We start from the raw sequence: 20687 nt of genomic DNA, 5'->3' as shown, positions 1-20687 counted from the left end.
ACCTGAGTCAGTCCTTGGGAACCATCACTTACCTTCTCCATGTTGGAAGTCTTGCACGATCACGTGTGAACTTCCTATATGTGTGAAAGCCTCGTCTTTACACTACACACAAGGCTCCACTCACAAAAGATTGCTGCTTGAAGGCAGTGATCAATGCATGGAACAGGGAGCCTACCATGGCCATCAAAAGATGACCAGCATAAGAGCAAAAGGCTAGCACCCATCTGAAATGTTGTCTTTTTATGTAAACTGTTTTTCTTTAATATGTTATGGCATTTAACTCTTTATTTTCTAAAACTGCAATGTATACAAGGTAATATTGCCCTATAATTGGCACAAAGATATAGGAATTCTATACATATAAGGTATATTGGTTTTTTTTCAATGTATACATTTATATTATGTGTTGGTCTATACATCTAAAAGTGGTATAAAAGAAGAAACCCCTATCTGTCATTGAATTGTGGTTGAACAGATATATTGTAAAAATGCGAAAAACAAAACAGGTTTTTGGATACGTAATACCCTCAGTAAAGAAAGAAAAGTCTACTTACAGGCTTTAGAAAATTAGAATTTTGTCTCATTCAACTCACCCTTCAGGTGCCTATAGTAAAAGCAGGAAGCATAAGGAAGCTGAGCTCCCATTGAAATCAGCAGGAAAAAACAGCAGACAATCCCAAGTATGCTTGTAAAACATCAGTGTTGAGATATCGTACATGCAATTGGTTGCTGCTACTCCCATTGATTTTAATCAATCTCCCATTGGGAGCTCAGCTATCATTTTACTGCTTTTCACAATTGGAGATGCCAATTGGTCTCTGACCGATCTGCAGCATTCTCTTCCCTGTAAGATGAACCTTCCACTTTTAAATGTAAACCCTTTTTCCCTACAAGCTGTCCAGCTAACCTCAGAACTGATAACTTTTTACTAGAGCATAGGTTACCAAGGTAGCAAGGATACATATTAGGTTGCCTGCTCCATGGACCTAAGGGCAGCGATTAGATTTTTATTTGGAGAAGCTGATGATTGGTATTGTCACATTCTCTTATCTGTTAGATGAAGACCCCATGTTTAACTGTAAACACAAGGCTTTCCTATTTAACAGAATTCTTGTGTGTTTAAGTGTACACTTTAACTGTACAATTTAACAATACACTACCACTACACACAGTAAAGTGATTACAAATAGCACATTATACAGGGCCACCATGTACAAGGTATGTGGTTGGCATTCTAGGCCCAGATTGCCAACCACATAACATATATGTACAGTGTACGTGGTTAACATCGAAAGGGTTAAACTTAGGCAACAAAGCGATTAAGAGCATTAAACTAGCAAATGGCTTAAGGCCTGCCACAATGTCCATAGGAACTCACATCATTCTCTCTGAGGCTCTTCAGACTTGGCTGTGATAGCCTAAGGCTCCAAATTGACTTCTTTCTGCCCTGTGATGGATGTCAGTTTGCATGGCCCCGGGGCACAGAGCTGTGCCTGCAGCCCTGAACTTGAAACCTTGAAGAAATACAGGAATATAGACCATTTAATTAAAAAATATTAGCTTGCAAGAAAATTATAACAGTTCAATCATTTGATTAGTCCCTATATAATAATAATATACACTGGATGATTTAAAAGGGTGTCATGAACACATGATAGGAGCAATGTCTAAAATAATGCTTGCAGCATTATATATAAACAGATTTACAGACTGTGAAATGATGAACCACTTTCTAGGTCTCCTTTGTGGACTAGATGCTAAGTGATACATTTTGTGGGCCTGAACCACAGCAGTGCCCCCAACTACCCCCTCTGCAGCTGCCATCCTCACTGTGGAGTGCTGGGATATGATGTCATATCCCAATGCTTCATCTCTTAAAGTAATGTATGTTATGGAGACTGTGGTTTAACATAACTCTGCATAGTGATATTGAGCTGGTTGGGGAGTTCCCTCTTGTAAAAGTCCCTTTGAGCAGCACCACACAATTGCCCCGGGGCCCCTGAACCTCACCAAGCATTATGTACCACATTGCTGGCTTTGTCCCCAAACAGCTTGTCGGTGCCACCTTTGTCCCCAAACGGCTTGTCAGTGCCCCCTCCTTTTTGTCAGTGCCCCCAAATAGCCTTTTGCCCCGAACAGCTTGCCTGTATCCCAAAACAGCTTTTCAGTAGACTAGTGTAAAAATTGCAGTTTTAGCAAAATTTGCAATTTCATCAAGTCCTACAAAGGAAATGAAGCAAAGCAAAGAGTTCAGAATTTTTGTTGGAATTTCTTTGGTTCTTTCACTCTCACTCACTCACACTTTTACCCACTCTCATTCACGTTCTCTCACACTCTCATTTATTTTCTCTTATGCTGTCTCTGAATGTCTCCCTACATTCTCTTCCAACTGCTTCCCTGTGCTACACAGCTCCACTTCTTATCTTTGTCTGTTGCTTCAAAACATCTCCACAGAGAAACAGATGAAGAATAGATACTTTTTGGAGCAGGGGACGAAGAAAGAAGACAGGAGAACAAGAAGATGCAAGATAAGCTGTGTGGCACCGAGACAGGGACACGGAAGCGGTCAGTGGGGAAGGTAGAGAGAGCATGTGAAAGAGCATGAGAAAGTTTATGAATGTAAGTGACAACAAGTTTCAATTTCACATGTAAGAAGCCCTCCAATTTTTGTCCCAAACAAAAAGGCAGGAAACAAAATTTGTTTGTCCGAAAAAAAATGGACAAAAAATTTGTCGAAATCGTTTTTGGTCTATTTGCACTAGTCTATTTGTCTGTACCAAACTTGTCAGTGCCCCTAAACTGCTTGTCTGTGCTTTGTCCCCAAACAGCTTTTGTGTTCTATGTTTGTCCCCAAACAGCCTGCCAGTGCCGCCAGCTTGTCTACGCCGTGTTTTATTGGCAAATGTATGTTTAGTAGAAGTCTCAAAATTACTCATTACTGGATTTGTCCGTTATCTCGTTAACAATGAGATAACTATAACAATAACTATAGATGGTGCCAAAAAGAAAGTCAAAGGCTATAGCAGACAGCTGTCTGCAACTCGACACAGCAACACCCAAATTGCCACTGCACAGGGACTCCAGCCTGATACGGTCCCCAGGCCCCTGACAATTACCCGTAGGTAGCTGCTTTAAAGAGGCGGACAAGTGGTTGCAAGGCGACTCTGACCATACAAGAGGACACTGTTAAAATTTTAAACTTACCTGGAAATAGTCAGGCATAGTATATCTCGACCAGCTGTAGGTCATCAGACACCTTGTATTAAATTCAGAGAAAGTTAACAGACAAACTCGCAATCAATGACACAGGGACACAAACTCTTTGTAATGACACAGAGGCACAGACCGCAATACTCCAATGCACTGTTGCGTTATTGGGGTCTGCGTGGCACAATATGATTACACAAAATGATGACAGCTGTTCTTTGTTCTCCATCGCCGCGGCCAAGTTGTCGACTGACGCCCCCTTGCTCTTGGACTCTAATGCAAACAGGTCCCTTACTTCTCTTGAGAGGTTGTGTGTTGCCGAAGGTGACCCCACACATTTTTTATCAAAAATTTACGCCATACTAATACTCCCCTCTTCAGATACCAAACAGTATTATATGAGCTTGTGGGAAAGAGACCCAGGCGTTAGCCTAGAATCGGAGGAGTGGGATAAGATTATTTTGATAACACACAAAGGTTCAATTTCAAGCAAAATACAGGAATCAGCCTTCAAACTTCTTGTCAGGTGGTACAAAGTACCGGCGGAACTTCATCATCTTCTCCCACATGTATCACTGCTTTGTTGGCGCTGCGGTTCTGATTCAGGGACTTATTTACACCTGTGTTGGTCCTGCCCCCTCATTAGGGTGTTCTGGGATAAGATTCTACAGGTCATTCTTATTGTGGAAGACCCAAATTTCCAGTTCTCCCCTGAAGCATTCCTTCTGCACCATAACAATATACCTTATGGGAGATATAAGGGATCCCTTACCTTCCACATCATTAGCACGGCTAAATCAGTAATTCCCAGGTTCTGGGAGCAGCCCAGGTCTCCGCCTATTAGGGCCTGGCTAAACAAGATGTCATTTGTCTGTCAAATGGAAAGTTTGACCATGTCCTCTAAGGGATTCGGCTATAAAATGATTTAAAATGGCTCCCGTGGCAGGATTTTATCGCCTCTCCTACCTACCTTACAATTTTGGATAATAATATCTAGATGTGAGACAGATTGAGACTTGGAATGTCCTCTTCTTTTGATGTGATCCCCCTCTTTTTTACCCTGGAGGTCCATATCTCACTTCAAACACTTAAGTCAATTGAAAAACACACCAAACATAACTAAACAGCATACCACACCCCAGTTTTCGGTTTGATGTTTGCTTTGTTTCTTATTCTGTACATTTTTTATATCCGTAATCCCCAGTCGGGACTGTGAAGATTATTGGTTTCCTAGTTTGGTCAGGTGTTACTACAGCCACTTACACCCTCTGATGTTGTTTCCATTCCAATGGACAATGATTATACTTCCTATGACATTTGTATCAAAATGTATTACTGTATCGACTTCTGTCATATCTCGGCTGCACCTGTATGATCTTATGTTTGACTCACTTCCCACTGTATTATGCTTTTGTGCATATTACCAATAAACGGAGAATTGATTAAAAAAAAAAATGACTGGCTAATTTTTCACCATGTGAATGGCGTTCTGACGTTACATAGGGGCAGCTCGCTAACTTCATTCAAGTCAAAGAAAACCTGTGCACAACTTGTAGGTTCATTGCACATCGATGAGTATGATTAATATGTTTATTTTAAAATGAATATGAAAGTAAGCTGCATTATGTTCAACATTTCTTTTCTCATGTCTTAAGGACGAAAAGGGCAATGATAGCAGCGGCACATGGGTTCCAACACTTTGCGCCCAACCTGGTTAATCTAACTACTGTATATATCTACATTAAACAGGATGGGTACAATGTGTTTGTAATATATGTATATATATTTAGTCTAAACAGTATGGGTGCAGATAGAAGCCACGTGCTGCTGCCACTGTCCTTTTCTTCCTTCAGATATAAGAAAAGAAGGGTTAAACATAATGCAGATTATTCTTCAAATTGCTACATTTCTCTCTCTCTCTCTCTATATATATATATATGGCTTGCAAAAATCTGTATCTGCACAATAAGTGAACATAAGCGGAAAAATATAGTATTCCAGTGACAATTTAACCCTTTCCAGGGTAAGTTTTTACAAAGCGTTCAAAAGATGCAAAAAACACACAATAACGGTTGGTTGTGTTACGCCAGGTTTCCCCCCACATTATTATGTGGATAGCGTACTGACGCATAATAACCCAAAGTGAAAGGCAACAATTGAGGGATACAGTGTACGTCAATGTGAATATTCCTTAATGATGCACAAACCAAATACAGTTTGATCATGCTGTAAAATCCAAATCGAATGATGTAATGTTCAGATCCACTTTCCGCAGCTAACAATCATTAAATGATAGCTTGAAATCATAAATATTTATGTTTATATTTACATTTATTTATATTTATACCACTAGGGTAAGAACATTATTATGAACAATATTATGCTCATCAGTCCCCTGTAGTGCTAGATTAAGACCACCTTACATACACGCACACACACACACACATGCACAGGAAGAAACCCAGGTACATCGAGAGCTCCTGGTACAGGCATCAGACCTCTTGTACAACTAGCCCATGCTGTGCTGTGAGGGGCCAATATAAATAACAATTGGATTTAAGACTCAGACAGGAGAGGACTCGCAGCAGGGACAAGAAATATACAAAAACAGAGGAGTGCACAACCTAAAAAGCATAAAAGACACACATTCAGATTCCCAGGTTGGGGCTAGAATAATAATGACCAATAAGTACACAAAATAAAGCAAGAATTCAGAGCATGCCCAGTGACTAGGCATAGATATCAGGGATTCCATCACACTATACATTGCTCAGCCTGCCACTATGTCAAAGTACCCCAAGTTTGGGCAGTCCTATATAATTTCTCATGGCTACCAAGGAGCTGAATCAGTGAGACTGCCCTGCATTTTAACTCTAATGAGACTCTTAAGCAATTTTAAGTGTTGTAGTGATAAAGCAGCCTAATACATATCTGTCCGACAACGCACTCAGTATGTACTATCTGGCATGTCCAAAACAGAAAGGTAATCCGTAGAAAACAAAGAAGAGATGCACAAAAAGGATCCGGTCGGGATTTAAACGCTGCCTCTTTACCGTAGGCAACCACGTAATTACACGTGAGAAAGCAGATATGGTTAGATAGAGGTGTTCTGCTAAAAAAAGAAGGGCAACCAAGAAAAGGCTGACCAACACAGTAGCCAAAGAAATCAGAAATGCCACCGGTTTTGGGGAAGTCACATATTCTGCTAGTCAATGCCAACCGCAACTACCCCTCTATGGCAGTTAGTGAGTGAATGCAGTTGAGGGAAACGCACGCGATGGAAGAAAAGTGCAGATGAAGAGGAAACAAAAATCATGGAGATTAGAGAAGCAAAGGCAGAAAATGACATAAACTGAGATACTTGTCTTAAATGTGTGTATAAAGCTGGCTGTCCCGTGAACGTACCCAGTGGAAAGGACTCCATATGTAATGGGGCCAACCTAATCAAGGAGATGTTTGTGCCACCGGCACAATAAGAGGGCCACCTCTGCCAGCCTGTGCTAGCCCTTTCTATATACATCTCACAAATCCCATCCAACCAGGGATACCAACCCCCCAAAATAATACTTACATGATGTAATAATATAATAAAATAATAATATAAGTGACAGCGCGCTTTTCTACTGGCCATTAAATTTATAAGGACTATACAGAGGAACCAAAATCCATACAAATGGACATTAATATTGGAAATGAATCAAGACCAAGATATCCACCCAAACTTAACATATATACCTGATAATTTATTACTAATAATGCATGGTGTTATTATAATCCATTGCAAATGTCACCTACACAAACAATCCATATCTTAATGGCATTGATCATATTACCAGCACATATAGAATGATTGATCTTCTAGGACTATAGAAGCCAGTGGCTGCCCTGTTCCCTGCATGCAGTCTATACCAGCAGACAGTAAAGGGGAGGGGGGGGGACTTTATTATAATCACACAGCATCTCAAGCCACACATGTTAATTGAATTGCACGCCCCCTCCCTTTCTCTCAGGGTGTATCGATCTGCATGTTACGTCACTATCGATATGTTTGACGAAAAAAATATATATATCAAGTTCGAGGAGATCAGTCCCGGGTTGACCCGGAGACCTGAGGGAAATGCTGCTGCCGCTGCTGCTCTATAGGGATTTACAAAGCACGCTGCCTCCTGGCTGGGTGGGTTTGAATGGCTGCAAGTGGGATTAAGTGAAGAGGGAGAGAGAGAGAGGAGAGAGAGAGAAGAGGCTGGTCCAGCCCGGTGTGAGGTGGGAGAGAAAATAATATCCCAACACACACACACACATTAATATCTCTCCAATATCCCCCCCAAGATGGCTGCCAACGTGGGATCAATGTTTCAGTATTGGAAGAGATTTGATCTGCGCCGGCTGCAGGTGGGTGCTGGTTTGGGGTGCAGGGGAAGGGGGGCGGCGGAGGGGTTAAGAAGTGCGGCGCCCCTGGGTGCTGGGGGTGGGAAGTTGGGCTGGGGGTTACAATGGGTGCAGTCACAGGGTATTAGGAATTGATCTGCTCGCTGTCTCTTTGCCTTTGTTCCTTTCACTCATTGATCAGCAGCATCAGCCATAAAAGCTCAGGGAGCCGGCTGGCTGTGTGTCTGGCTGGACTGGAGGGGGTAAGAGACCCCTACAGTGGGTGCCCCTATCGCAGGGGTTAATGCCCCGGTCTGGCACTGATTAGGGGGTCCTGGGAATGAACAGAATGGGGCTGTATTAGCCCCCCAGTGAAAGAAACTCGCTACCGATGTAGTATGTTGGGTACCAATCATTGCTACACTCTCAGCATTCTATGGGATTTGGATGGCTTGTAAGGTCCATCTAGATACTGACATTCGCTTTACTTGAAGTTTAATTATTGCCAAGTGGAGAAAGTCAGATTCTGGTCTGGTCATTGGGATGAAGGAGTTAATACAGGTGCTGCTTTTAAGGTAGTCTATTGGCTTTGAACTTTTCAGTGGCACCAAGGGGTTAAATGGTCTCCTTTGTCTCGTGGGCATCCATGGCACTTTGCTAACAGTGTGATAGCCGTTGTCCCCAGCGCACAGAGAGTTAATGATAAGTATGCGAATGGATGGAGGAAGCACTTGAACCTGACTTACTCCTTAGTGCTGCTTGAAGGACCTACAAAGCGAATCTAATCTATGGTTCAGTGCTGGTCCTCCTGTATAAATGGCAAATATTAGCAAGCCCCACGGCAAATGGTTCAGGTGGATTTTTTGTTGGTCCACAAAAATTCCCAAATATCAAACCATGTGGATGTGAGAAAGCGGCAGCGGTGGGATCAGTATTTTGCTGGGCATTCTTTACCAGAGCAGAATTCACTTAAACCTTTAATTCTAACGATTCAAACCCATAATCTGTAGTTTTTATTCGGAAACGGCAAACAATTAATAACAAATTAGGGGTGAATTGTATTCCTTAGTAAGTAAACCTTCGTGACATTGGATTATTTTATTAGAATTGGGTATATTCCCACTGCATTTTTGCTCTCACAATAAGATGTTAACATACTTCAACTTTCCACGATAAAGGTATAGAGTTCTACTGTGTTCCCTATAGAAAGAAAGAGCAAACCTGGAAAAGATGATACGTTCATTAGCCAATAGAGTGCAAGCTTTGGAGACTATCTAGCTCTCTTCCTCAGGCGTATTATAAATTATAGCTCATGATAGATTACAAGCTTTTGAGACATCTCGGGTTCTTTTTTAGGCATATTATCTGTTATTGCTCATAATTGATTGTAAGCTTCAGAGACTATCCAGGTCTCTAATTCAGTCATATTATCCATTATAGTTCATAATAGACTGCAAGCTTTCAAGACTATCTCGGTGTCTTTTCTTCAGCCATATTCTGGATAATATGCCTGAAGAAGAGACCTAAATAGTCTCAAAAGCTTGCAATCTATTATATATCAGTATCACCTTTACCAAATGTGTCTATTTTACTTTCCACGATACGCAGAGAAAGAACGTATATGGTTTTTATACCAGCATACCAGACACCGTATCATTTTGATTTATTCCTCCTCGATCTAAGGAAATTATAAAGCAGTCTGCACAGTTTAACACATTCACTGCCACGAGGATCTTTTCACTGAAAGGTTTCCTAGTCCCCCTGGCATCCAGAGAGGTTAATAATGCTCACGGCTTGTGCTTTACCAGGCAGGCACTGTTTAAAATAAAATATTGTTTGAACAGTTGCAAGCATTGCAGGGCTGGGAGAGTTTCAGCTGTTTGCCTTGATCAGTGCAAAGTACAATTAATGTAATGATTGGAAGCTATGATTGATTTATAGAAGAGGAGAAGGGAGAAAGCCCCGTCCAGCTATTTGCATTAACTTAATGTAGATGGTGTACTTTTACACTGCCTTTATCCTGCCGGTTTTAGTGCTCAGCGCACCATCATTGATTTACTAGAAATGCATATACATATTTAACAATGTTTTACTTATAATCTCATAAATCGGTTTTGAGAGGCAATTTGCACAGCAGGGTTAATGCAGAATTCTGCAATCTTCTATTATAATGATAACTAGCCCTAACAATACGTTTCTGTTTTCTCATTCTGTAAATGTTATATATATATATATATATATATATATATATACGGTATATATATACGGTATATATAAGGTTCAGTTTGCAATAGATATGCTGGAATTTGTCAAGAAACTATTTATTCCTTTAAATACTTATTTATATTCCATGTGTTATACATCGATACAACAGGCTGGTTTTGATGTTACTGCATTGGTGTTTTGTAAACAAATTAACAATAATAATAACAATAATTTGTGGGCTCTCTGAAAGAATTGTGTTATTTCTCTCTTGCCCTTATGATGTTAGAAATCATTGTGTGTTTTGTATATGAATTAAGGTTGTGATATAATGTTATTATAAATCTCGTATTAACAAGATTGAAAAAGCAATGCATTGGTAAATACAATGTGTGTATATTTTAAATATATATGTATATATAAATAAATAGTATCATATGTATGTATGTATGTGTGTGTATATATATATATATATATATATATATATATGTATGTATGTATTATCATGTATGTATATGTAATACACCCAAACTGAGACTTTGATCTATGTGTATTGATTCGCATGTTTTAGTGAAGATGTACATATGTGGGGATACCCTTCTTGTTATTGAGCTGGTTCATTTGAAAGTGGTGTCATGTTTTGTACAGGGCGATTGTAATTTCTTGCAGGGGAGGGTATTATTTTAAGTGGTCTTGGGTACGCCGAGCCGGAATGAAAGGAAACGGTACCTGTGTATTCCCTGCTAGCGTTTGTAAATCAGACCGGGGCAGGCTCGGGGCAGCGACTCTTTATGTATGATTGATGTTCTGTATCATTTGGAATGACAGGAGCATGGCAGGCAGATACGGGAGATTGCAGAGCGCAGGTTCAGATGTGCGCAGAGCTGGCTGCGATCCTCTTGTTTCCCTGTTATAATTTGGGTCTGGAGCACTGGTATTTGGGCTCACTCATCCCTGAATGTCAGTTAACAACATTTTCATTAAGCAAGTAATATTCAGTACTTTCACCTTTACCGTTCCCGTATTTAGGCCACCGATTGGTCGCTTGTGTATTTTAAGCTAGCAAGCTCTACACATTTATTAGATTAAAATGACCCCTTTCTAGTGCTCTTTGGGCCACCTAATTATGTGTACAGCTGTAGCGCTATTGGTCTGTGAAATTACCAAATAAGCCCTTTTTTTGTTCTAATGTTTTAAAGGACAGTCAGGCTCTTGGAAAATCTTCAGTGCATATTTGCTTATTAACGCATATTGTATAGAAGCGCTAATCATTAAAGAATGGCTTGGCTATATGAGAGGCGAGAGTTGGGGGGTTACTTGCTTTGTTTAATCTCAAAGAGCTATGTAGCTGCTCATTTACATGGATATTAAACGGGCTTATCCCTCTAGGAAATCACAATATATAAATGCTTTGAAGACGGAGAAAACACAATTCCTTTTTAGTACGCCGTAACAGAACATTACTCGGTCCTCTGCCAATTCAGCTGAGCTTTTAGAAATAGGTATTTCTTAATATATTTTTTAAACTGATTAGGTATATAGAAACAAATGAAACAATGTTATTTAGATTTTGTTTTATTTATTATCATTATTGTTATTATTATTATTTTTCATGATTGCTTTATCATATCATATTCATGGTGTCAGTTCTTAGAATGTATTTAATTTTTTAAATTGTGGAAACTTTTACGGATGGATTTAGCAATCCGCATGGCTGTTGACCTCAAATTGCTATGAGGGTCACAAACATGTAATGATCTTTGGATATCCCAAATTTAGCATAGATAGCTCAGTCGAGATGGTTTAATTTGGCCAAATATTTGGGAAGTGCAATATTTGTGGTTTATTTGGGGCCCTCGTGGCCTGGAGTCCAGCTCTCATGGTGAACAATTTTGTTTACGGTTGTAAAGTTCAGCAGAGCATTCATTAAATACAGGTAAAATTTAGTATATTAAAGTCTAGTCCCTAATTTATTTATTTTCTTAACATTTTTATTGCACATTTAAGACCATTTTGCATAGACTCCAATGAATCTTACTGCATGGGAATTGGATCAGGCATCCTTTAGTTATTGGAGTTGACTACCAGGTATATGTCACCAACCAGCTGATGTCCAGTGGGGGTCCAATCACCCCAAAGGGGGGATCTTTCCTTGGAAAAGTGGAACAGGGGCTATCACATCCCCCAGAACTACCGCCAAGCCTAGTCCAGAATATGTCACTGTTAATGCCAGCATAAATAATATTACTTTGTTGGAGTGTATGCGGCAATGATGCATTATTAAAGTGTTTGGCAACCCCTGTGTAATGTCTGTGCTTACGGTGAAAGGTTTTGTGCCTTGTACAACATCGCTCCATGTGTTCTAATATAATGCATACTGTATATGATAGTAGCATTCTCATTTTGCTTAAGGTCTTCATAGCTATCCCAGGGCTGGCCCTGAATATTGTCTAGCATATAGCTGTGGCCTGCTTGTGCCACGTGCTTCTCTATGAAATTCTGGATATTCTCAGTAGGTTTTTTAACAGATAATTTAAGTTGTGATTGTTAGAGTTGGAGATCGTCTCAAAAGATCCTTCTTAACATAGAATGCTATGTCAGTAACTGTTGTGTAATTCTGAATATTGACTTGGGATGGGACAGTGAGGTCCCCAGTTAGCTCCAGAGGTGCGTGTTGTACATACTGTCATGGAACATGTTAGACAAATGCGCTGCCCGCCCATGGCTATTTACACTGATATGTCTCCTTTTATCATATAAAGTCTGAACTGTAGGGATCTTAAATACGACGATGTACTCTCAACTCATAAAAGTAACAATGTACATTTGGCTCTCTAATCCAGAGATGTTTTCACACATAACTTCAGTAACCGCAGATTGTAGCTGCTGCTTGCTCCTGTTTGGCAAACACATACCCTGAGCTCTTGATAAATGTTCCAGGTTACGCTGAAACATTGGTTTAAGTGCATTTCCCAACATAACACAGTTACACAGTGGGCGAGGGCGGAAAAAGAACACAGTTCCATCAACTTCCCTTTCCATTGAGCCAGAAAAATCCCTTTAAGTGTGTTAGCGGGGAGGGAGAAATATACTTTCTGTCTTAAAAATGTCAGTGCTGTCTGAACCGCTCTCCTAGATCTATATGTATTATTAGTTATTGATGGGCGCTGGTTCACCAGGGATTTGCCCGGTTTGCCGGATGGCCAGTCCTGGCCTGCGTGACAATCTAGCGTGAAGCTTGTGTTTTCATTTTTTTGCATGCATATATTTTGTCTCTGTAAATTGCTTTCTTCTATTAAAGGTCATCTTTTTGCACATAGAGGTGAAAATAATCACGGAACGCAAGATCATTTAAAACGTATACAATTTGCTCACTGGATTGTGTTACAGGTCTGCTTTACCTGTTATCTTACAACCTCTTGCTTGCCTGTCGTTAAAGCATTATCACCTTCATGATTTTTTATTGGCAGTAAGATTGTGTTATATAGGCAGGCCGCCATAGAGCACCGGGGGATGTTAAAACACAAGGAATGCCCCAGTGTGCTTTCATTGGGTGGGACGTGTTCTCTCTATTTCCTTGGAACATGCATTTAATGAAAAGGAATTGCATTAGTATCCAGACTGCCCAGTCCTATGCTGTGAAACACCGCATTATATGCCTCGTGTAACCTAATCTGAGTAGTTCTCAAGCTAAAGACCGATCGAGGGGGCATTTCATTTATCAACAGCATGCCCGATTTCTCTTACGCTTTTTGCGGATGTGCGCCAGTTCTAGGGGAAGTTGGCAAGTGGGGCAGTTGCCCCTTGGGTTGCACTGAAATAAAGATTTTAGCCTACCGCCTAAATCTTCTCTTGTGTGTTTTATTTGTAATTCCACATACAGCCCAAAGAGTGTCTACAATAGCATTATAACCCGGCCAGATTCATTTATGGGCTTTCTAAGCTTCATTGAGTGCGTTATCTGCTAAATGTGTTCCGTCACTTGCTGGATTTGCCCCACCAGACTAAAAGGTACCAGCCTTCACCTGGAGGTTTCCACATCCTGTGAAAAATACAAAGTTTGGATGATCCTTCCTGATAAAGTATATTTAAATCAGCGAATCACCTAACTGATTGAACTAAACATCATGCAGGGCAAGGTCAGCCCTTCTTATAGATACATTTGCCCTTTCTTATTGGAGATGTATAAAAGAAATGCCCAAGAATGTAGGGTCTGAAATTATACAGTGGTTGAGGAAAGGTCAGGGCAGGGGAGCAGCTATATCTTATTTTGCTGATAGAATTTGTTAGATTACAACTCTCACTCTTTATGGAGGACTGTTCCTCTTTACTACCCAGATCCTTCTGCCCCTCTCTGCTCCCATGATGTTCTTTTTTAGGAAGTCTGAGTGATTGATGGGTATGTGTCTATCACAATGTTCTACAAACCTAACGTTAATCCCTTCATTGAAGGACAACATAGAAACGGACAACAAGCTTTACATTTTTATGGCAGTAACCAACCAGTGCCTGTTAATGTGTGACATCCCTGTACATGATTAAAGAATGTAATTTCTGGAACAGGGGTTTGGCATTCTGGGGTGCAAGCAATGGCGCGTCTAATGCTGTGTTTAGTTATAAAAGTGTTACATTTGGCAAGTAGGTGGAACAGCACCTTTAAGTGTTCAGTAAAAATGTCTAGAATGGCGGTGGTGACTGGCGAGGTAACGTACTCATTTTGTACTTCGGCTATGATAAATCATTTATTGGTGTGCTTACCAACTACCTGCCTCCCAGTCTGAGGGAATTTATTATGCAATGAGAGGTCATACATTACTGGAGTGCATAGAGGTATGGAATGTGTGAACCTGCCATAAAATATGTGAATATCAATTAGAGAGCAATTTAAATAATAGATTTTTCCATAAATGTTTACTTTAAGGATGCTCAGAGCTGCACCCAAGTAGGCCATTCCTGTCCTAGCTCTCTGGGAAAATGTCCATTGGCCTATAGCACCAAATACTTACCAATACTGCCAGTCCAGCGTCAGATGGAGACGCGCATGTCATTTGGTGGCGTCTGGCCTTAAAGTGCCAGGGCTGCTTAGCCATCCCCATTCTGACTATAGGCAATGATATCTAAATACACAACCTCACAATTACACCTGGCAGATGTGAGCTTTCCTTCGGGTACAATTGTTCACTTTTAAACCAAATAGCTCCAAATTAACCAAAATAATAGTAATAAAAAAAAGTGTCAGCTATAAAAACATGTTTCCCTATGGAAAAAATTCTCCTTGAGCATTAAATCCAGTACTGTATATAATAACCCTGGTTCTAGCTTATTTTAGCTTATTTTGTTGCTATAAACTTCCTGGAGGCTGCCATTGTTGTTAACCATGTGATGACTTTTCCTGCTCAATCACCACACTGAGCTGATTCTTTATGGCAATGTTAATGAAATCTGTTCCTCCGTGGGCTGTTATTAGACAGAGTGTCTGGCTGGGTGGAAACTCCCACTGATGTCACGGGACCGCCCTCTGACGTCAGTGGGCAGTCCTGGCCGCGTCCCGCAAGGGAAGGCTCCGAGGAGCCGGAGTCCTGAAGTTCCCAGGTATGAGTATTACAGAACATGCAAATGGCTATAATACAGCCTAAAACATTAAATTATCTACACACACACAAAAAAATGAAACAGTAGAATATTTTGAAAAATGTACTTTTCATCTGGTACCGTTAATAAAAATGGTGGGAGCACCCCTTAAAGTTGTTGCTAAAAACTGTGATGGTGACATATCTCCTTTAGAGATCTAAAAACGCATCTAGACCAGAATATGTTTGATAAAATGTATAGATATATGTCAGCTGTATTGCTGGGAGACAATGGAAGTTAAAACCTTGGGGATTTGTCTGGATGATGGATTGTGAATTAATATCACATTAATATAGATAACATATGTCTGCTGCGATCCCTCCCCCCACTTGCCCTTTTTAATATCCTTGTTTTAACCACATTTTGCCATTGTACATTATATATCAGAGAATATGCTGGAAAGTATCAGAATACTAGGGTTTTGAATAAAATAAAAGGGTAAAAGCAGAAGATCAAACAACTTGATAAAGCCGCTACACTTTATATTTTCGATTTATTGATCTAAAAGCTTTATTGGCTCTGTTTCTGTAGAAACCAGCAATGACTGCTTATTGTTATCATAAATGGTAGTTATCACTTAAAGCTTCAAATACAACAATTTTATATAAACGCCTTAAATATTAAATTGATTGCTGGTCCTATAGTGAGTGAGGAAGGGGTTAAGACATAAAAAAAAGACAAATGTGTTTTCTGCCCAAAGGGATTCTGGCTGCTACATTCCCTGCTATAGCATTGAAGAATAGTGTTTTTTTATTATAAGGGTTAGAACAGTCATATCGCTGAAATCGTTTGATGGACGATTTCAAGTGTTTGAAGCTCACGCAGAACCTGCACCGTGATTAAAATATTGTAACCTTAAGATGTTCAAAATTGAATACATTTTACATATCCACTATATTTGAGCTCTGACATCCATTAACTGATATGACAGCTTGACTTATCTAAATGTTTTATCATTTAGAAGGTGTCAAAATTCCTCTTTATGTAGATGACAGCAGTAAATAAGCCATCAGTTCAACTACCTGGTGCTTCTCTCCTTAAGTCTGCATTACAGGATTTGTCTCCATGATACAACACCAGAAATTCTACATTCCATTCGCATGAACCTTTACTGACCTCAGAAGAACTTAATGGGGTTTATGCGATTATAAAGTGAGTTGCATTGAAATGAAGAATGCCGTGTCGTCACATTTCCCTAAGAAGAAGAATGGGATGAGAGGATACCCCTAAGCTTGAATTGGCATTCTAAATGTTTGGCAAAACCACTGCTTGGCTACAGATGATGCAGATGGGTCCTGATCTAAGGCAGTTCTATTGGGTATGCGTGTACAGGCATTTGGCGTGCTTGTTCAAATGTGGCAGCATTCATTAGTAAATCTGTGTATGGCCTGTGTGCTATTGGCTTTGAAGATCATGCTTTGGGTTGGAAGATTGGAGAACGCCATGTTTTTTTTATAATGTTCATACTTTAAAGAATATGATGACTGTTAGGGTTTGATGTACTCATGGCTAAGAGCAGGGATATGATGTCATATCATGCCTCAGAAGGATATATGAAGGACAGAATACTATGGATGCTATGCTGTTAGGCACAGACCTTCATAGTGTAAATGGATTGGTCCCCCTTATAGGCATACCTGGAGACATCCAGGCTCCGGCTACCCAGTGCCCTCCCTCTTCGGGATGCAGGGAGGTGAATCCATTAATGTCAGTGGACAGGGACAATGATGTTGCGGGCTGGGCTAGCCCCAAATGCATTCAATTTGTAAGGGTAGGAGGGGGAAATGGGCAGGGAGTGGGACATGCCATATTTCTCTTACTAAAAACGCCATATTTCTCAAAATGAGATTCATCCCATTTGTAAAAGTCCCTAGATAGCTTTGCCAAATTGACCCCGTGGTTCTGAGAGTTCATCTTGGAATATATCCTGCCTTCACTTGGAGTTTCATAATTTATTATTATTTATAGGTTTATGTAGTGCAATCATATTCCGCAGCGCTAGGGCCCTTGGCACTTTAAAGCCGGTGGCCACCTGATGATGTAAGTGCAGCTGATGAAACGATATGTGCGGCCGCCTGCTATGTTGCAATGCATTTGCCTGGTGTTGCCATATGGCCAGTCCGGGCCTGCGCAGTGCTGTACTGTGGGAAATAAAAAAAAATATATAAAAAGCATTCTAAAACCAATCTAACTTAAGTAAGGAATACTCCACAATATTACTGAATTTGGATCAAAAGGAGCTTGTATGTAGATTTACATAGTTAGAGCCATTGGAAACTCCAAATCCTCTGGGACCCATAGCTAACAGGCAAGGTTTAAATGCTATCCTGACTGGATTATTGTGCTTAAGCATTGTTATCCATAAATCTGATCTGTTAGGGATCCCTGTAGACTAGTGTGCAGGAAATACTTTATTCCTCTAATGCTTCTAGAATTGGTCCTATGAGTGGACTCTAGAATTAAGATGGGTGAACACCACACATTAGCCTTGATCGGTCTTGATCAGATATATTTAAACACATATAGGATGTTTATATACAGTGCTGTGAAAAACTATTTGCACCTCATTTGTTCTATTTTTTGCATGTTTCAGATTATCAAACTAATTGTAATATTAGACAAAGATAACCAGCATAAACACAAAATGTAGTTTTAAGTGATAATTTAATGTATAGAAGGGAAAAAATCTATCCAAGCTGTTCTGGCCCTATGTGCAAAACTTAATTGCCCCCTCAGTTGCTAAATCATCCAATTAACGACATTTCATTGATAATTGTATTCAATTTCACTAGGCACACCCAGGCATGATTACTGCCAATCCTGTCGAATCTAAACATCAATTAAATAGAACCTGTCTTGCAAAGTGAAGGCGGCTAAAAGGTCTCAAACAGCAGCACATGATGCAGCAAAGGAGTTGCCAAAATCCCTCCACATCGAAGGCTTATCCAGGAGGTCACAAAAGAACCCAGACTAACATGTAAATAACGGCAAACCTCACTTTCCTCAGCTAAGGTCAGTGTTCATGATTCCACAACAAAAAAGCGACTCCGCAAATAATGCCACCCATGGGAGAGTTACAAGGTGAAAACTACTGCTGACCAAAAAAGAACACAACGGCTTGTCTCACATTTGCCAAAAAACAACTTAATGATCCTCAAGACTTTTGGGATAATATTCTTTGACTGATGAGTCAAAAGCGTAACTTTTTGGAAGACATGGGAACTGTCGAAGCACGCAAGCAAGTCCACCTCTAAATGGCACAAAATAAACAAAATGAAGGTTTTGGAGAGGCCTAGTCAAAGTCATGACTTGAATCTGATTGAGATGCTACGGCGTGACTTTAAAAAAGCAGTTCATGCTCGAAAACAATTCTGCCAAGAAGAGTGAGCCAGAATTCCTCCACATTGATGTAAAAGACTGTTATTTCAAATGTTTACAGTTGCTTCCACCAGCCAGTAATTTGTTTTAGGGGGGCAATTACTTTTTCACATGGGTGATATAGGTTTTGATTAACTCTTTATCTTTAATCAATGAAATGATCATTCAAAAGCGGCATATTGTATGCACTCACGTTGTCTTTGTCTTATATTACAATTAGGTGGATGATGTAAAACATTTAAATGTGGCAAATAGGCAAAACAGAAGGAATCAGAAAGGGGCAAATACTTTTCACAGCACTTTGTAATTTATTGTTGCAGACATTTCTGTCATAATCTGAATTTTTTTTACAGACCTGTGCCAAAGGGAAAGTCAATTAAGTGACCAAATATTAATTTTGGTCAATCAGTAAACAATATATATAAAAATATATGTCTGAGAAAATATATTTTTATATATTTTTTTTATAAAGTGGTCTTATGTTTTAACTATGGAAAATTTACTTATTTCAGGCGTAACATTTAGAGAACCAAAAGAAGAATTTGTAACCAAGATCACCCTACTAAAGACCAGGTCATATTAGGTACTGGACAAAACTAAAGACCAGGTCATATTAGGTACTGGACAAAACTAAAGACCAGGTCATATTAGGTACTGGACAAAACTAAACTTAAATTATTAGTTAAATTAAATAAATCTTAGGTATAGCCCTTACACAACCTAGGTTCAGTAGTAATGTGGGACCAGATTAAACATATAGCCCCTGTTATTTAATAGGTAGTTATTGGAAATTTCTACTACCCTATTCCCAATAGGTTCTGTAGCTGGTGCCTAGAGTGTCTTCCTCTACATTATAGGGCCATACTCTGCTCTTCTTATGGGTCATATTGTGTATATTTTTTTTCCTGTCCCAGACTCATTCCGCTTTGTTCATTAGACCTGGCCTCTGTTGTATTTCCGTTTAGATTTGCTCTGGTTGATATTAAAACATGCTATAGGTTAGGAGCCCATGTTTGCCACAAAACACAGCTACAAGTGATTGTTAGCAGTGCATTGAGTGGGTCAACTAGGTTTTGAAAATGTGTTCGAGGGTAGTGTCCCTGGTTCACTGCACTAATTTGCAAGATAAGCAAAATATAACCTGGTAGGGCGAATCACCAAGATTTTGTGGTGATAATAAATCACGCACCCAGGCTGTAGATTCGGCTTTTATTAACTACAAAATGTTCAGAGCCGGGGTATATCATAATGGTAGAAATATGAGGCCAGTGTGAAAAGAATCAGAGGGCAAGTAAGAACTCATAATTATGTATCTAGAAATGTATACGTTTTTCTAACGGTTAAACACAAAACAATACCTTGTGAATAGCTTACCATATAGCATACTATAATATGCTATATTGTATATATAATATATGCTATTCATGAGTAATGTCACAAAGTTAGTTGAAGGTTAGTAAAGTTTTTAATGGAGAAGATATGACTCAAATAGTATTGAATATCATACAATACGCTGAGTCCTGAAAACCTGCCATATAATTTAATCATCATCATCATTCATCTATTGTCGTTACCAATGGAAAATCGCATTCACACCGCTAAACGAGACCTTCGGATGACTTCCATTTGATACGCACAAGTCAACCAAAGGGAAGCTCCACGGAGGGCCTTTAGTCTAAGACGCGTTCATCTAATTTAGAGACCGACCCCAAGGAGCACGCCAGCTACATCCCATAGGCTAAAAAAAAACAGAATATTCTAATTAACATTATTCTTTAATTATTACTTTTATTTTTTAGCAACAAGGGATCTGGTTTGCATCAGCAGGATAGTAAGACTTATTTTTAGCTACACAAGGGCAGCCTCTGTAGGAATGAAGTTGATGTCATATGGCCATGTCA

The 20687-nt window shown here is 39.7% G+C and overlaps 1 protein-coding gene across 1 annotated transcript in view; it reads left to right on the top strand.

Moving 5' to 3' along the window:
• Positions 1 to 7425: 7425 nt before the first annotated feature.
• Positions 7426 to 20687, top strand: part of CUX2 (cut like homeobox 2) — a 158157-nt gene continuing 144895 nt past the window's right edge. The window contains exon 1 of the mRNA XM_053473143.1: positions 7426 to 7599. Coding sequence (XP_053329118.1) covers positions 7537 to 7599 — 63 coding nt within the window. The 5' untranslated portion in view covers positions 7426 to 7536. The remainder of the gene's footprint in view (positions 7600 to 20687) is intronic.

This window comes from Spea bombifrons, chromosome 1, assembly GCF_027358695.1.
Source record: "Spea bombifrons isolate aSpeBom1 chromosome 1, aSpeBom1.2.pri, whole genome shotgun sequence".
Taxonomy (NCBI): domain Eukaryota; kingdom Metazoa; phylum Chordata; class Amphibia; order Anura; family Pelobatidae; genus Spea; species Spea bombifrons.
This window is presented reverse-complemented; position numbering and strand designations above follow the sequence as displayed.